This window comes from Saimiri boliviensis, chromosome 1, assembly GCF_048565385.1.
Source record: "Saimiri boliviensis isolate mSaiBol1 chromosome 1, mSaiBol1.pri, whole genome shotgun sequence".
NCBI lineage: Eukaryota > Metazoa > Chordata > Mammalia > Primates > Cebidae > Saimiri > Saimiri boliviensis.
Window position 1 is genome coordinate 64074083 of NC_133449.1, and position 16463 is coordinate 64090545.

At 40.3% G+C, this 16463-nt stretch overlaps 1 protein-coding gene across 1 annotated transcript in view; it reads right to left on the reverse strand.

Moving 5' to 3' along the window:
• ACTG2 (actin gamma 2, smooth muscle) overlaps window positions 1-16463 on the reverse strand; it is a 48301-nt gene that overhangs the window by 29324 nt on the left and 2514 nt on the right. Inside the window, exons 2-3 of the mRNA XM_010333445.2 lie at window positions 14810-15020; window positions 10423-10542 (exon numbers count right to left, since the gene is read on the reverse strand). Of these exons, the coding sequence (XP_010331747.1) occupies window positions 10423-10534 (112 nt within the window). The 5' untranslated portion in view covers window positions 10535-10542; window positions 14810-15020. The remainder of the gene's footprint in view (window positions 1-10422; window positions 10543-14809; window positions 15021-16463) is intronic.

A 16463-nucleotide genomic window follows, 5' to 3' on the forward strand; every position in this document is an offset into this window, starting at 1 on the left:
GCTGGTTCCTGTTTTTTTCTTTTTCTTTTTTTTTTGATTTGATTGTTCACTTTTATCTTCTTAAGTTATAAGAGATCTTTGTATATTATATTACTAATATTATTAGCCTTTCGTCTATCACAAGTGTTGCAAATATTTTCCCACCTGTTTAACATTTGCCTTTCGATTTTGTCTGGTAGCATTTACCTTATGAAGTTTAATCAAATGTCTTTCCTATTTAGTGTCTGTTTTATAACATCCTTAGGAAGGCTAAGCACTTCTTTTTCTACATTTTAACTTAAAAAAAATTGTAATTGTGGAAAACACATATAACATAAAATTTACAATATTAACCATTTTAAAAGTATGATTCTGTACTTTTAAATTTTTTTTTGAGACAAAGTTTCGCTCCTGTCACCCAGGCTGGAATGCAATGATGTGATCTCGGCTCACTACAACTTCCACCTCTTGGGTTCAAGAGATTCTCTTGCCTCAACCTCCTGAGTAGCTGGGATTACAGGCACCTGCCACCACGTCCAGCTAATTTTTGTATTTTTAATAGAAATGGTGTTTTTGTCATGTTGGCAAGGTTGGTCTCGAATTCCTGACCTTAGGTGATCCACCTACCTCCGCCTCCCAAAGTGCTGGGATTACAGGCATGAACGCCCAGTGGGTTCTGTACTATTAAGTATATTCACATTGTTGTAAAACCAGTCTCCAGAACTTTTCCATTTTGCAAAACTGAAACTGTGCATTAAATGACTCCTCACTTTCCCTTCCTCCAGCCCCTGGCAATCGCTCTTCTACTTTCTGTCTCTGAATCTGACAACTCTAGGTACCTCTTAAGAGTGGAATCATACAGTGTCCTCAAGGTTCATCCATGCTGTAGCATGTGTCAAAATTTCCTTGCTTTGTATTTATCTAATTTTATTTTTCAGAGATAGGGCCCTACTTTGTCACCCAGCCTGGTGTTCAGTGCATGATCATAGCTCACTGCAGCCCCAAACTCCTAGGCTCAAACAATGCTCCTGCCCCAATCTTCCAAACAGCTAGGACTATAGGCATGGTCCACCACACCCAGCTAATTTTTTTTTTTTTTTTTTTTTCAGATGGAGTTTCGCTCTTGTTAGCCAGGCCAGAGTGCAATGGTGCGATCTCTGCTCACTGCAACCTCCGCCTCCTGGGCTCAGGCAATTCTCCTGCCTCAGCCTCCTGAGTAGCTGGGATTATAGGCACGTGCCACCATGCCCAGCTAATTTTTTGTATTTTTAGTAGAAACGGGGTTTCACCATGTTGACCAGGATGGTCTCGATCTCTTGACCTCGTGATCCACCCACCTCGGCCTCCCAAAGTGCTGGGATTACAGGCTTGAGCCACCGCGCCCGGTGCAATTTTTTTTTTTTTTTTTTTTTTTTTTTTTTTTTTGAGACGGAGTTTCGCTCTTGTTACCCAGGCTGGAGTGCAATGGCGCGATCTCGGCTCACCGCAACCTCCGCCTCCTGGGCTCAGGCAATTCTCCTGCCTCAGCCTCCTAAGTAGCTGGGATTACAGGCATGCACCACCACGCCCAGCTAGTTTTTTGTATTTTTAGTAGAGACGGGGTTTCACCATGTTGACCAGGATGGTCTCGATCTCTCGACCTCGTGATCCACCCGCCTCAGCCTCCCAAAGTGCTGGGATTACAGGCTTGAGCCACCGCGCCCGGCGCAATTTTTTTTTTAAATTTTAATTTTTGGGGCCTGGCGCAATGGCTCAAGCCTGTAATCCCAGCACTTTGGGAGGCCGAGGCGGGTGGATCACAAGGTCAAGAGATCGAGACCATCCTGGTCAACATGGTGAAACCCCTTTGTAAAAATACAAAAAATTAGCTGGGCATGGTGGCACGTGCCTGTAATCCCAGCTACTCAGGAGACTGAGGCAGGAGAATTGCCTGAACCCAGGAGGCAGAGGTTGCAGTGAGCTGAGATCGCGCCATTGCACTCCAGCCTGGGTGACAAGAGTGAAACTCTGTCTGAAAAAAAAAAAAACACATAAATATAAAATAAAAAATTTTTAATTTTTTTAGAGGTGGGGGTGGGTCTCAATATGTTGCCTAGGCTGGTTTCAAGCGATCCTCCTGCCTCAGTCTCCCAAAGTGCTGGGATTATAGGCATGAGCCAATGTGTGGCCTCCTTCCTTTTTAAAGCTGAATAATATTTCATTGTATCTATATAACACATTCTGTTTATCCATTCATCTATTGAGTGACACTTGAAGACCTTTCTCTTCCTGGCTATTGTGATTCATGCCACTATGAACATGGGTGAACTCTTTGAGACCCTGCTTTTACTTCTTTTGGGTATAAACCCAGATGGGGAATTGCTGGACCATTTGGTAATTTTCTTTCTTTCTTTTTTTTTTTTTTTTTTGAGTCGTAGTCTCGCTCTGTCACCAGGCTGGAGTGCAGTGGTGCAATCTGAGCTCACTGCAACCTCCAACTCCCTGGTTCACATGATTCTCCTGCCTCAGCCTCCTAAGTAGCTGGAATTACAGGCACGTGCCACCACACCCAGCTAATTTTTTGTATCTCTAGTAGAAACAGGGTTTCACCATGTTGGCCAGGCTGGTCTTGAACTCCTGACTGCATGATCCGCCTGCCTCGGCCTCCCAAAGTGCTGGGATTACAGGCTTCAGCCACCGTGCCTGGCCGGTAATTTTCTTTTTACTTTTCTGATGAAGCACCAAACTGTTATCTGTAGGGACCACATCATTTTCCATTTCCACCAACAGTGGTGCACAATGATTCCAATTTCTCGACATCTTTGCCAACACTTTGTTATTTTCAGATTTTTTTTTTTTTTTTTTTTAAGTAGCCAACCTAGCTGCTCAGGAGGCTGCAGCAGAAGTATTTCTTGATCCTAGGAGGCAGAGGTTGCAGTGAGCTGAGATGGTGCCACTGTACTCCAGAGTGGTGAGAGAGAGAGAATCTCTCTCAAAAACAACAACAAAACCATTATTTTGCAAGTTTCTGTGTGAACATAAGTTCTCAACTCATTTGGGTAAATACCAAGGAGTGCAACTGCAAGATCTTCTGGTAAGAATATGTTTAGTTTTGTAAGAAACTTCCAAATTGTCTTTCAAAGTAGATGTACCATTTGGCATTCCCACCAGCAATGAATGAGAGTTCCCATTGCCCCATATCCTCATGGTTTGGATTTGCATTTGAACTCTTCAACATAACATTTTTTCCCACTTGACAGTCATTGATCTTTTAATTTCTTCAAGGGAATTAAAAAATAGCAAATATTTATTCAGAAACTTTTAAAAATAAACTTTTGTCATTTTATTTTTGTCAAAATAAAAATTATTTTCATATGATTTAAAAAGAATACTCACTCAAAAAACTTCAGGAATAAGACATACAAAGTAAAAAAAAGTCCTCACCATTCTGATAACCACTATGAACTTAAATCTTTTGAGACATTTTCAATATAAATATATACACTTAGAAAACATGGTATCAGGACCAGGTGTAGTGGCTCATGCCTGTAATCCTAGCACTTTGGGAGACTGAAGTGGGAGGATTGCTTGAAGCCAGGAGTTCAAGACTAGTCAGGGCAACAGAGTAAGACCCTGTCTCTGCAGAAAATTTTGAAAATTAGTTGGGTGTAGTGGTGTGCATCTGTAGTCCCAGTTACTTGGGAGGCTGAGACAGAAGGAGCCTTTGAGCCCAAGAGTTTGAGGCTGCATTGAGCTATGATTGTGCCACTACACTCTAACCTGGGCCACAGAGTGAGACTCTATCTCAAAAAAAAAAAAAAAAGTAAAAAGAAAAAGAAAACTGGTAGCATACTGCACATGCTATTTTATATACTAAATGATTTATTTTGCTTTTTATTATCTTACATTTGTCATTAAAATGTCAGCTCCAGGAAGGCAGCAATTTCTTTTCATTTTTGCTCACTGCTGTACTCCCAGCACCTAGGAGAGGGTCTGACACATGCAGGCACTCAATAAATATCCATCAAATAAGGCAATAAACAAATCCCACTTTTACCATATCACAAAATGTTTTGGAATTTCTTTTTTCTGTGTCCATAGTATAATTTTCATCATCAACTATTTTATTGGCTGTGTATATTTCAAGGTATTTATGGAACTTGGCCATGCAAGTGGTTTCTGATTGGTCACTGTTACAAACAATACTTTTACTTATATTTGTGTACCTGTGGGATTCTCTCTTTAGAGCAATTTAAAAAGACAAGTTTGTCAAATAGAATGTACATTTTAATTATAAATCATTTTTGCTAAGCCAGACCTTCAAAAAATGATTGCAATTTATTCTCCCACTTAGGCACAATAGTATTCATTTTCGTTTTCTACAGCCTAGCTAGACAGCATAAAACTTGTTAATTTTTGTTGTCTAATAAGTAAAAAACAGTGTTGCACTGGGTTTTGAGTTTGGTTATTAGTGAGTTGCAAATCTTTTCTTGTTTACTGTTTCTTTATATATCTTTTCAAAATTGCCTATTTGTGCTTTTAGCATTGCTATTAGAGTGCCGATTCTTTCTTATTGATTCACAATAGCTGTTAAATGAAAGACATTAATTAATCTTTTCTATGTCATGACTGTTGCAAATATTCTGAGCTTGTCATTTCTTTTAAAATTACATTCATAGTAGCTTTTGCCAAACATGTTTTACTAATTTTTTTAAATTGAGGAATAACCTACAGATAGTAAAGTAAACTACCAATTTTAAGGGCTCAATGTCTTCTTTTTTTTAAATGTGCATATTGGAGGTTTACAACATGATGTTATGGGGTACATATAGACAGGACAGTGGTTACAATAGTGAAGCAAATTAAGGTATCTCTCATTTCACATAGTTAACATTGTGACAAAAACAGCTAAAATCTACTTATTTCACAAGAATCCCTTATACAATACAGTTTATGACCTATAGTGCTCATGTTGTATATTAGATCACTAGACTTGTTCATCCTACATACATATCTTCTACTTTGTACCCTTTGACTTACATCTCCCCGATTCCTTCCCCCCTCACCCAGCCCACCACTATTTTAACCACTATCTAAATCAAGTTTCCAAGTAAGCTCTCCCAGTCAATAATCCTCCCAAGGTAATCCTCTGATAATGTTTTAACTTCTGATGAAATAAAATCTGTTTTTCCTTCATGGTATGTATCTTTGTGCCATATTTAGGAAAGAATTCCTCAACTCATAATTGTGTAAATATTTCACTGCATTTTATCTGTCACTTTCATTATTTATATTGTTACACTGAAATCTTTAACCCAGCTAAAATTTACTTTAAACTGTAAGATAAGAAACAACTTCCCGTCTGCTCTGTTTCCCAAGGGCTACTACCCAACGTCATTTATTAACTAGTCAACACCATTTATGTATTAACTAGTCACCACTATCTCTATGATTTGAAATATCCCCTTCCTATGCCCCTTTCCTTTATTTCTGTTTATTGCAGCAACATTATATAATCATTTTAAATATAGTTTTTAATATCAGTTGAAGCAAATATTGTATCTTCACTCTCTTTAAAACATTTCTTGGTTATTGTTACTTCTTTATTCTCCAAGAAAAACTATATTAAGCTGGGTGCGGTGGCTCAAGCCTGTAATCCCAGCACTTTGGGAGGCTGAGGCGGGTGGATCATGAGGTCAAGCGATTCAGACCATCCTGGTCAACATGGTGAAACCCCGTCTCTACTAAAAATACAAAAATTAGCTGGGCATGGTGGTGTGTGCCTGTAGTCCCAGCTACTCAGGAGGCTGAGGCAGGAGAATTGCTTGAACCCAGGAGGTGGAGGTTGCAGTGAGCCGAGATTGTGCCACTGCACTCCAGCCTGGCACCTGGCGACAGAGTGAAACTCTGTCTCAAAAAAAAAAAAAAAAAAAAAAAAGAAAGAAAAGAAAAGAAAACAACAACAAAAAAAACTATATTAATTGATTTATATATTTTTTCAGACAGGGTCTGGCTCTGTCACCCAGGCTGAAGTGCAGTGGCACAATCATGGCTCACTGGAACCTTTACCTCCCAGGCTCCAGAGATCCTCCCACCTCAGCTTCCCAAGCAGCTGAGACTACATGTGTGCACCACCCTGCCTGGTTAATGTTTTGTTTATTTGTTCGTTTTTTTAATTTTTTTTTAATTAAATTTTTTTTTTAATTGCATTTTAGGTTTTGGGGTACATGTGAAGAACATGCAAGATTGTTGCATAGGTACACACACGGCAGTGTGATTTGCTGCCTTTCTTCCCCTCACCTATATCTGTCATTTCTCCCCATGCTATCTGTCCCCACCTCCCCACCCCCTCGTCCCTCCCCCATTTCCCTCCAACGGACCCCAGTGTGTAGTGCTCCCCTCCCTGTGTCCATGTGTTCTCATTGTTCAACACCCGCCTATGAGTGAGGACATGCGGTGTTTGATTTTCTGCTCTTGTGTCAGTTTGCTGAGAATGATGGTTTCCAGTTTCATCCATGTCCCTACAAAGGACACGAACTCATCATTTTTGATGGCTGTGTAATATTCCATGGTGTATATGTACCATATTTTCCCTGTCCAGTCTATCATCGATGGGCATTTGGGTTGGTTCCAGGTCTTTGCTATTGTAAACAGTGCTGCAATGAACATTTGTGTGCATGTGTCTTTATAGTAGAATGATTTATAATCCTTTGGATATATACCCAGTAATGGGGTCTCCCTATGTTGCCCAGGCTGGTCTCGAACTCCTGGGCTCAAGCAATCTTTCTGCCTCAGCCTCCTAAAAGTGCTAGGATTATAGGCATGAGTCACCACACCCAGCTCACATTATTTTTTGCATTAAGGAAGCATTAATCCATTATAAATTTATTAACAATTATTAATGAAGAGAGTTAAATTTAATAATTTTTTTTCAGCCTCTCAACGATTCTTCCTCTATGATAAAATATTTACACCTGTTTGAAGGCATCAGAGACCTACCAGAGCATTCAGGTCTCTAGAGGTGAGGTTTCTAGAGAGAAAGAAAACTCATTTGGAATTTTCTACAACTTTCTATGCCACTTTCCTCTTGAGACATCTTTCAATGTTAAGCGGCCCAAGATCATAGATCAAGTTGAGCAAGAAGCAGTAACTAAGAGACTGAGAAGCTAATCAGAGTTTTAGCAGACTGATGGGTTTGTGGGGAAAAATACTGGAGTTCAGAGCCCACTGCGGAGGAAGAACACTGTTAAACACTCCAGGCTTTCTATTGGGATCTGCGATAGTTAATTTTTTTTTTTTTTTTTTTTTTTTTTTTTTTTTTTTTTTTTTTTTTTTTTTTTTGAGACAGAGTTTCGCTCTTGTTACCCAGGCTGGAGTGCAATGGCGCGATCTCGGCTCACCACAACCTCCGCCTCCTGGGTTCAGGCAATTCTCCTGCCTCAGCCTCCTGAGTGGCTGGGATTACAGGCACACGCCACCATGCCCAGCTAATTTTTAGTATTTTTAGTAGAGACGGGGTTTCACAATGTTGACCAGGATGGTCTCGATCTCTTGACCTCGTGATCCACCCGCCTCGGCCTCCCAAAGTGCTGGGATTACAGGCTTGAGCCACCGCGCCCGGCCGCGATAGTTAATTTTATGCGTCAATTTGACTAGGCCATAGTATCCAGGTATTTAGTGAAACATTAATCTAGATGTTTCTGTGAAGTTATTTTTCAGATTAGATCAATATTTACATCAGTAGACTTTGAGTAAAGCAAGTTACCCTTCACGATGTGAATGGGCCTCATCCAATCAGTTGAAGGCCATAATAGAAAAAGACTGACTTTTGTGGAAGAAAAAAGAATTCTGCCAGCAGACTGCCTTTAAACTCAAACTGCAGACCCCAATTCTTTACCAGCCGACTCTGCAGATTTTAGATTTACCAAGCCTCCACAACCATATGAACAAATTCCTTAGAATCTCTCTCTCTCTTATATATAATACAAAACAGACACATAGACCAATGGAACAGAATAGAGAGCCCAGAAATAAGGCCACACACCGACAACTATCTGATTTCAACACAACTGACAAAAACAAGCAGTGGGTAAATGGGAAAAGGGCTCCCTATTCAATAAAGGGTGCTGGGATAATGTTTCACTAAATACCTGGGTACTACGACCTAGCCATAACTTCTGTATATGGTGCTAGCCATATATAGAAGATTGAAATTGGACCCTTTCCTTACACCATATACAAAAATCAACTCAAGATGAATTAAGGTCTTAAATGTAAAACCCAAAACTATAAAAATCCTGGAAGACAACCTAGACAATACCTTTCTGGACATAGGAACAGGCAAAGATTTCATGATGAAGATGCCAAAGACAACTGCAACAAAAACAAAAATTGACAAATAGGATCTAATTAAAGAGCTTCTCTTTCTTTCTTTCTTTCATTCTCTATTTCTCGCTTTCTCTTTCTCTCTCTTTTTTCTCTTTCTTTCTCTGTCTCCTTCCTTCCTTCCCTCCCTCCCTCCTTTCTCTCTCTCTCCCTTCCCTTTCTTTCTTTCTCTTTCTTGACAGAGTTTCACTCTTGTTGCCCAGGCTGGAGTGCAATGGCATAATCTGGGTTCACTATAATCTCCGCCTCCCAGGTTCAGGCAATTCTTCTGCCTTAGCCTCCTGAGTAGCTGGGATTACAGGTGCCTACACCACATTCAGCTAATTTTTGTATATATTTTTTCTTTTTATTTATTTATTTATTTGTTATTTATTTTTCACCTGGGTGCAGGCGGGCTGAGTCCAAAAACGGAGTCAGCCAACTTGTGTATTTTTAGTAGAGATGGAGTTTCACCATGTTGGTCAGTCTGGTCTTGAACACCTGACTTCAGGTGATCCACCAGCCTTGGTCTCCCAAAGTGCTGGGATTACAGGCATGAGCCATGGTGCCCAGCCCTCTTACCTGCTTTTTATTTCAACTGTTCTAGTTTTAAGCTGTACTGGTGATAGCCTTCTCTCATTGGCCACTGCAGGCCATCTCCTTCAGGGACCCCTGACTACACAAATACCTGTTTAAAGTTCCTCCATCTACTTCCTATATCACAAAGAAAAACAAAGACTTCTAGTCAATAAGACTAAATTCAATCTTTAGCCTTCTCTTCAATTCATGACTGACTAAAAGTTTTGTTTCTGAGGATGATTTTCATCTGGATAAAGAACAACTTCCTGGTCATTAGAGAAATGCAAATCGAAATCACAGTAAGATACCATCTCATGCCACAGAATGGCGATCATTAAAAAGTCAGGAAACAACAGATGCTGGAGAGGATGTGGAGAAATAGGAATGCTTTTACACTGTTGGTGGGAGTGTAAATCAGTTTGACCATTATGGAAGACTGTGGTGATTCCTCAAGGATCTAGAACCAGAAATACCATTTGACCCAGCAATCCCATTACAGGCTATATGCCCAAAGGATTATAAATCATACTCCTATAAAGACACATGCACATGTATGTTTCTTGCAGCAATATTCACAATTGCAAAGGCATATAACCAGCCTGAATGCCCATTAATGATAGACTGGATAAAGAAAATGTGGGACATATACACCATGAAATACTATGCAGCCATAAAAAAGGATGAGTTCATGTCCTTTGCAGGGACATGAATGAAGCTGGAAACCATTACCCTCAACAAAATAACACAGGAACAAAAAACACACTGCATGTTCTCACTCATAAGTAGGAGTTGAACAATGAAAACACATGGATGCAAGGAGGGGAACATCACACACCAGGCAGCAAATGTGGTGAATCCAGATGGAACAATTAAAAGACGATCTCTCCAGGCTACACTTGTATCAGTGTTTACTATGTGCCCTCCAAAGGAGAGCTGATTACAAAGCGGTGTGTACACACAGTCAAAACAAAAATGAAAGCAGGATGGCTACAATCCAATGGTGCTAAAAGGAGGAACAGTGTGAACGAAGCGTGATTTTGGTAACCACAATAGTTGTGTGTGATGAAATTCACACTTCCTCCAGTTGTTTGTAAGGGCTGATATCGCAAATACAGAGTCAATCATGGCCACTGCAGAACATACTGCTGTAACACCAAGGGCTGTGATGGGATCCCAGGGACACAGTCTCTTTAATTCTTGGAGATTTTCAAACTTGATAACTGAGCCGAATGTATGCATTTTGGCAAGGAAGAATGTCTTCCTACTTTTAAAGAATTACAGATTTCTCTTTTCTGTGCACATATTTCCATGTGCTACAAGTCCAAGTGTGTTCTTTAATTATCATGCCTTCAAGTTGTGCATGTTAACATGGATTATGACGTTTTCACCATCACGTACTCAAAGCTCTTTATCTTAACTACGAAAATCAAGTATCTTAGTTTGAAATCCAACCTCAGTCTGGTCCCTGGTGCCCACTCCTCAGCCATGGCATACTTGGGGGGTAGGGGCGCCAAGACTCACCAGATTTTCTCCTTTTCACTAACTCTGTCATGAGCACCTCAGTCCAGGGTAAGCAGAAGGCAAATCTTGGTCTCCAGAGGCTGGAGTACAGGACCCATGTATCTCCTGCCATCGTGCTTGCTGCGATTCAGCAATAAAGTATTTCAAAATTAAGGTATGTACATTGTTTTTTAGACAGTGCTATTGCACAGTTAATAGAGTCCAGTGTAGTGCAAACATAACTTCTACATGCACTAGGAAACCAAAAAAACTGTGTGCAACTTGCTTTATTGCAGTGGTCTGTAACCAAATATTCAGTATCTCTCAATATTCAGTCTGTCTGAATACCGATGTCCACTGCCATAATTTTTGCCTTATGGTAGCAAGAATAATATCAAATCATTTGTAACTTTCATTGACCTATTCTCAACTACAGGCCATGGGCGAATTGATCAGGCACTGCTCTTCTGCTTCATGGGTCAGAGCTGTGGGAACAACTTTCCTGAGGGATGATCTAGGCTGGGCTCGCACACCATGTACTTTTCCATTCATTAAAATAAAAAAATCTGATACTGTCTTTGGATGAGCTGGTTGCATGGCCTCCCTTGCTATTAAGAAAAAAAAAGGAGGCTCGGCACAATGGCCCATGCCTGTAATCCCAGCACTTTGGGGAGGCCAAAGTGGGAGGATTGCTTGAGGCCAGGAGTTTGAGACCAGCTTGGGTAATATGGCAAGGCCCTGTCTCTACAAAAAACTTAAAAGATTAGGCGTGGTGGTGTATGTCTCTAGTCCCCTCTACTCAGGAGGCTGAGGTGGGAGAACCACTTGAGCCCAGGAGGTCAAAGCTACAGTGAGCTATAATAGGGCCACTGCACTCCAGCCTGGGTGACAGAGCAAGTCCTCTCTCAAAAGCAAATGACCCCCACCAAAAAAACTAAAACCACACTCACACAAAAGAAAGATAAATATTCTTTCTTACTCTGATGATATAGTTTAATTTTCTTGGACAGGGAATGGTCTATACATACAGCAGAAGCTACTAGCTAATTATGGACAGAAAGGCTACCGATCAAAGACCTCTGATGTTAGCTGTTACCTAGGTAGGTATTCTCAAGTTCATAAATTAGGAGACAACCACACTGTCTGATATTTGATTCCCTAAATTTGCTTATACAGACAGCTTTGTGGTTACTGCAAGCTCCTTCACCACTTAAAGAGGGAATCCATACAGGAAGTGGGTCATAGGCTGTGTTCCTCTATCTTGGTGAGCTGTGTTTAAACAAAACAAAAATGAGTTAAAAGTTGAGAGCCTCAGATCTTACTCAGCCACCAATAAAGAATGGCAGCTGTACCCCAAGCACTTGCCAAAGATTACAATTCTGAGCTTACTGTCACTAAATATTTATTAAATGGCAGTGCAGAGAAACTCAGAGTTGTTTAAAGTGCATGTGGTCCACCTGAGCTCCCAGATATGATGAAATCCATCCCTAGGTTAGATCCAGTTAGCAGACGGCCCACCATCTCAGCTGGACTATGTTGCCTTCCCTACACCCACCAGAGTTCCAGTAGAATCACATGTACCATATCTTGTGCTTTAGTGAGATTCCATCATTTATATGGGAAAACAGAACCCCTCTACCTGATGTTGGGCTTGTTGCACAAATTATTTATAACATCATGCATCCTATGGCCCATCCAAGGTAGGAATGTAAGTAATCATGGTTTACGTGTTTTGCTTTATTGCTGAATTCACTTTGTTGCATACTTGATTTCTAGATTCCTTTTCCCCCACTTTCAACTTATCTTCTCTTTCTAATATTTTACATATCTTGGGAATCTGTCTGAAGTCCTTTCTACAAGGTTTCTAGAGACCTGTGGGACTTGGCGTTTTGTAGGCATACAGCAAATAGTTGTTGAGTAAAAGATACAGAAATTAAAAGGAAAACATTCATTTCTCCCTCACTTGGGTTCTCTCAACACTTACAGATAAAGTTGGTGCTCATGATTCTGCATACACTTATTGATGAATTGCTCTTGCGCTGTACCACAAGAGTAGGGCTCCTTTATCTTAGTTCATTATCTGCTCCTTGAGGACAGAGAGCATAACATCTACTTCTTGTGTACTTTGAACACTGCTCTGCACACAGCAGGTACTCAACATATGCAAATTAAATGAACGACCCACAGCCTGGATATGTGACCCGCCTTTTTGGGAGTAAGATGGTCACAACCCCATCATCCAGCTGCTATTATCTAAAGCTAACGGCACTTGGTGTTCCCATTTATGTTTTATTAGCTCACTCACTTTGGGTCATACTGCCCACAGTAAAGACGGTAGGCTCTGGTTTTTTCTCCTAGGCAATCACGGTGGTCATCTGTTGCCTTTGCCTGCCCAGCATCTACTTCCCCTTCTGCTATTAATGCCACCATGGTTCTTCTTTGGAAATGAATGCTGCCACTCTCAGTGCATGTGGCTTAGATGAGTTGTAGTACATGATCCAGGCCTGGCAAATTAAAGCATTCCATCCTCCTGGCCGGAGTGTTTGGTTCAAGGATGAAGTCATGACCAAAGCCATGACCCAATAACTCAATTCCAAAAATTGTGTTGAAACTGTTGGACTAAGAAGTTCTTTTTCTTGGCCAGGTGCAGTGGCTCATACCTGTAATCCCAGCACTTTGGGAGGACTAGGCAGGCAGATCACTTGAGGTCAGGAGTTTGAAACCAGCCTGGCCAACACAGTGAAACCTTGTCTATACTAAAAAAAAGACAACAATTAGCCAGGCGTGGTGTTGTGCACCTGTAATCCCAGCTACTCGGTAGGCTGAGGCAGGAGAATCACTTGAACCCGGGAGACAGAGGTAGCAGTTAGCTGAGATCGTGCCACTGCACTCCAGCCTGGGTGACAGGGTGAGAGATTCTGTTTCCAAAACCAAAAAAAAGATTTTTTTCTTGCTGGATTTACCAAGACAATAGGCTATAAACCTCTAGCTGTCAAAGCTTCCTCATTGAAAAACCCAATTAAATGAACAAACATTAAGCATAGAAGAGCCTAGACATGAGTAAAAAATTAGCCTTGATAATAACGGACACTAGATCCAGCTATTCCTGAACACCAGTTTTAATTGAGTTTTCTGTTAGTGCAATTAATAGTGTGTGTATGTATGTGTGTGTGTGTGTATATATATATATATATATATATATATATATATATTTAGAAATGGAATCTCACTCTGTCACCAGGCTGGAATACAGTGGTGCAATCTCAGCTTACTGCAACCTCGGCCTCCCGGGTTCAAGTGATTCTCCTGCTTCAGCCTCCTGAGTAGCTGGGATTACAGGTGCCCACCACCAAGCCTGGCTAATTTTTTTTTTCTACTTTTAGTAGAGACAAGGTTTCACCATGTTGGACAGGCTGGTCTCGAACTCCTGATCTCTGGTGATCCACCCACCTCAGCCTTCCAAAGTGCTGGGATTACAGGCATGAGCCACCGCACCCGGCCACAATTAAACGAATTTTAACTAACAGGGATCTATTTTCAATATGTGGTTTCCTTACAGGCCAGCTGAAGTCTCAAAGGCCATAATTACAGGCCCTGTGCTTACAGAACAACACTGTGGCTGAGAACCAAAATATTTACGTTAACTTTTCCTGCATTTACCATGGTTCAATTAAAAATAATTTTGAACTCTTGGACAGGCACAGTGGCTCACACGTGTAATCCCAGTCCTTTGGAAGGCTGGGGCGGGAGAACTGCTTGAGGCCAGGAGTTTGAGGCCAGCCTGGACAACAAAGTGAGACCCCATCTCTACTAGAAATTTTAAAAAAAAATTTAAACCCTCCTACAACATGGGAAAAGTGAAAACTAGGCTGCGTGAGAAAAGTTCTAGACACCGGTGTTTAAGTGTGGTGAGCAGGGTGTTCAGAGCTGTTCAGTGTGGCACAGGGGCTTGTCCTGTAGGTGACATGGACATATTTTGATGAAATTGTGCTTCGATATGACACCATTCACTTTTTTAAAGGCAAAATGGGGTGATGAGAGGAGGCTGCTGGGGATAGGGAAGCTAACCACAGGGAATGATGGAAGAATATCTAAGAATAGTGCTACTTCCTTTAGTCTAGGTAATGCTTTCCCTTCTGTCACCCACCAATAACCCATTATGATTTGTCCAACACAAGGAACATCCTACATTCTAACACAAGCCCAGAAAAAAAGAGACAGAAATAACCCTGGGCCATTGTGAGAGTTCTTTTTTAGAGAAGGCTGAGGTTGGGAAAAATAATCCTTCTCTAGGAATAGATTATAAAGGAGACCTGCTAAGCCCAGATGGGTACCCAAGACTTCTTCAGGCCATATGACCAGCATTTCTCTCTTCTTTAGGTCAGTTCTTTCACAGCTCTCCACTCACCATGTTTTGTCCAAAGAGCTCTGCTAGTTCTTGCAGCAAGGTTTATGTTGAATGCATTCCAGTGGTGAGGTCACCCTCATGGAAGGTTTCCATATATGACATGCCTCTGTTGCTACGCCCAAGAGCTTTCCCAAGCCCCTTTCACTGACGCTGTCCAAGAATAAGGTCTTGGCTGGATTCCCACATTGAAGGGGCAATGAAGTTTTGGTTTCTGAAAATAGAAGGTATTGTCCTTTTGTCTAATTATAAAAGCAATACATGTTCTTTGTAGCACATTTGAAAAAATTCAAAAAAGGATATGGGGGAAAAAAGAACAGTCATCTCATAATTCCATCACCTACAGCTATCTAATATTAATATTTTAATGTGCTGCTTATTCAAAGTTTTTCTGAATACATGTATTTACGTATATTTTAGGAAGGCAGCATTGCAGTGGTTGACTGTGGGTTTGGACGTTTGACACTATTCATTTGGAGTTCTGTGGCCTTGGGAAACTTAAACTCTTTAAGTCTGACTTCCTTCAGCAATAAAGTGTGCTGATTCTTAATCTAGTCCTCGGTCAGAATCAAATTATTTTAACTGATAGTTTGCAATAAGTGTTATTTGGTAATAAAAATTTTCCCCGACATTCTTTTCTTTCAATTTTTAAATGGTTATTACACATATTCCAGATTAATTTTAGAATAATCTTAAGTTAAAAAATGGTATTTTTTAGTAAACTTGCACTTAAATTTTTGGGTTAAAGAAGTAACATCTTTAAAACATTAAATCTTCTTCTCATAGAATACCGATAGTGTGTCTGTCTTTCCATTTATTTTCTTCATGTCCCTCTGAAAAGCTTAGTGGTTTTCTTCATAAAAGGCTTGCACATTTCCTGTTAACTTTGTTCCAAAGTATTTTATATTTTTAGTTGCTAGGTGCTGAACGAGATTGTTTTCTCCCCAATCACAAATGGCTATTACCTATACTGGAAAGCTATTTTCAAAGTTTTAAAATGTTATCTTTTAGTGAACAACCTTGTGCCTTTCTCTAATGGTCTAATCATTTTTTCAGAGTTTATTATCTTCAGATTTCTAGGTAGATACTTAGTTTGTAGCCCAAATATGTCTGCTTTCCAGTAATATACTCTTTCCCTTACTTCATTGCATTGGCTAGATTATCCTTTCAGAATACTGTTCAATAATAGTAGTTAGAATGAATCTATCTTGTTCCTGCATCAGTATTTGTTTAAGTATGATTCTGGGTGTTGTATCAGAAGATTATTTTATCATGTTAATAAAGCTTCTCTCTCACTTTCTTTTTCTTTTTTTTCCCTTGAGTCAGGGTGAATGTACACCTAGGCCTAGAAGCAAATTCTTAATTGTTCAACATGGCACTTCCTCCTGAGAGGATAATATTCCAATAGTCTTGATCTGAACAGGCCTTCCAGTGCCCTAAGCAAAGCTCCTCAGAAAAAATGATCCTTGACTCAGAAGTTCTACTCTGGGGTCACATGCTTGAAAGATCCTTGGACAAACTGATCTCTAAACTCAGGTGGGGTTAAAACAGTAAGAGGCACGATACCAAGCTGACTATAACTATTTTCCTTCTTTTTTTTTTTTTTTTTTTTTTTTTGAGACAGTCTTTGTCACCCAGGCTGGAATGCAGTGGTACA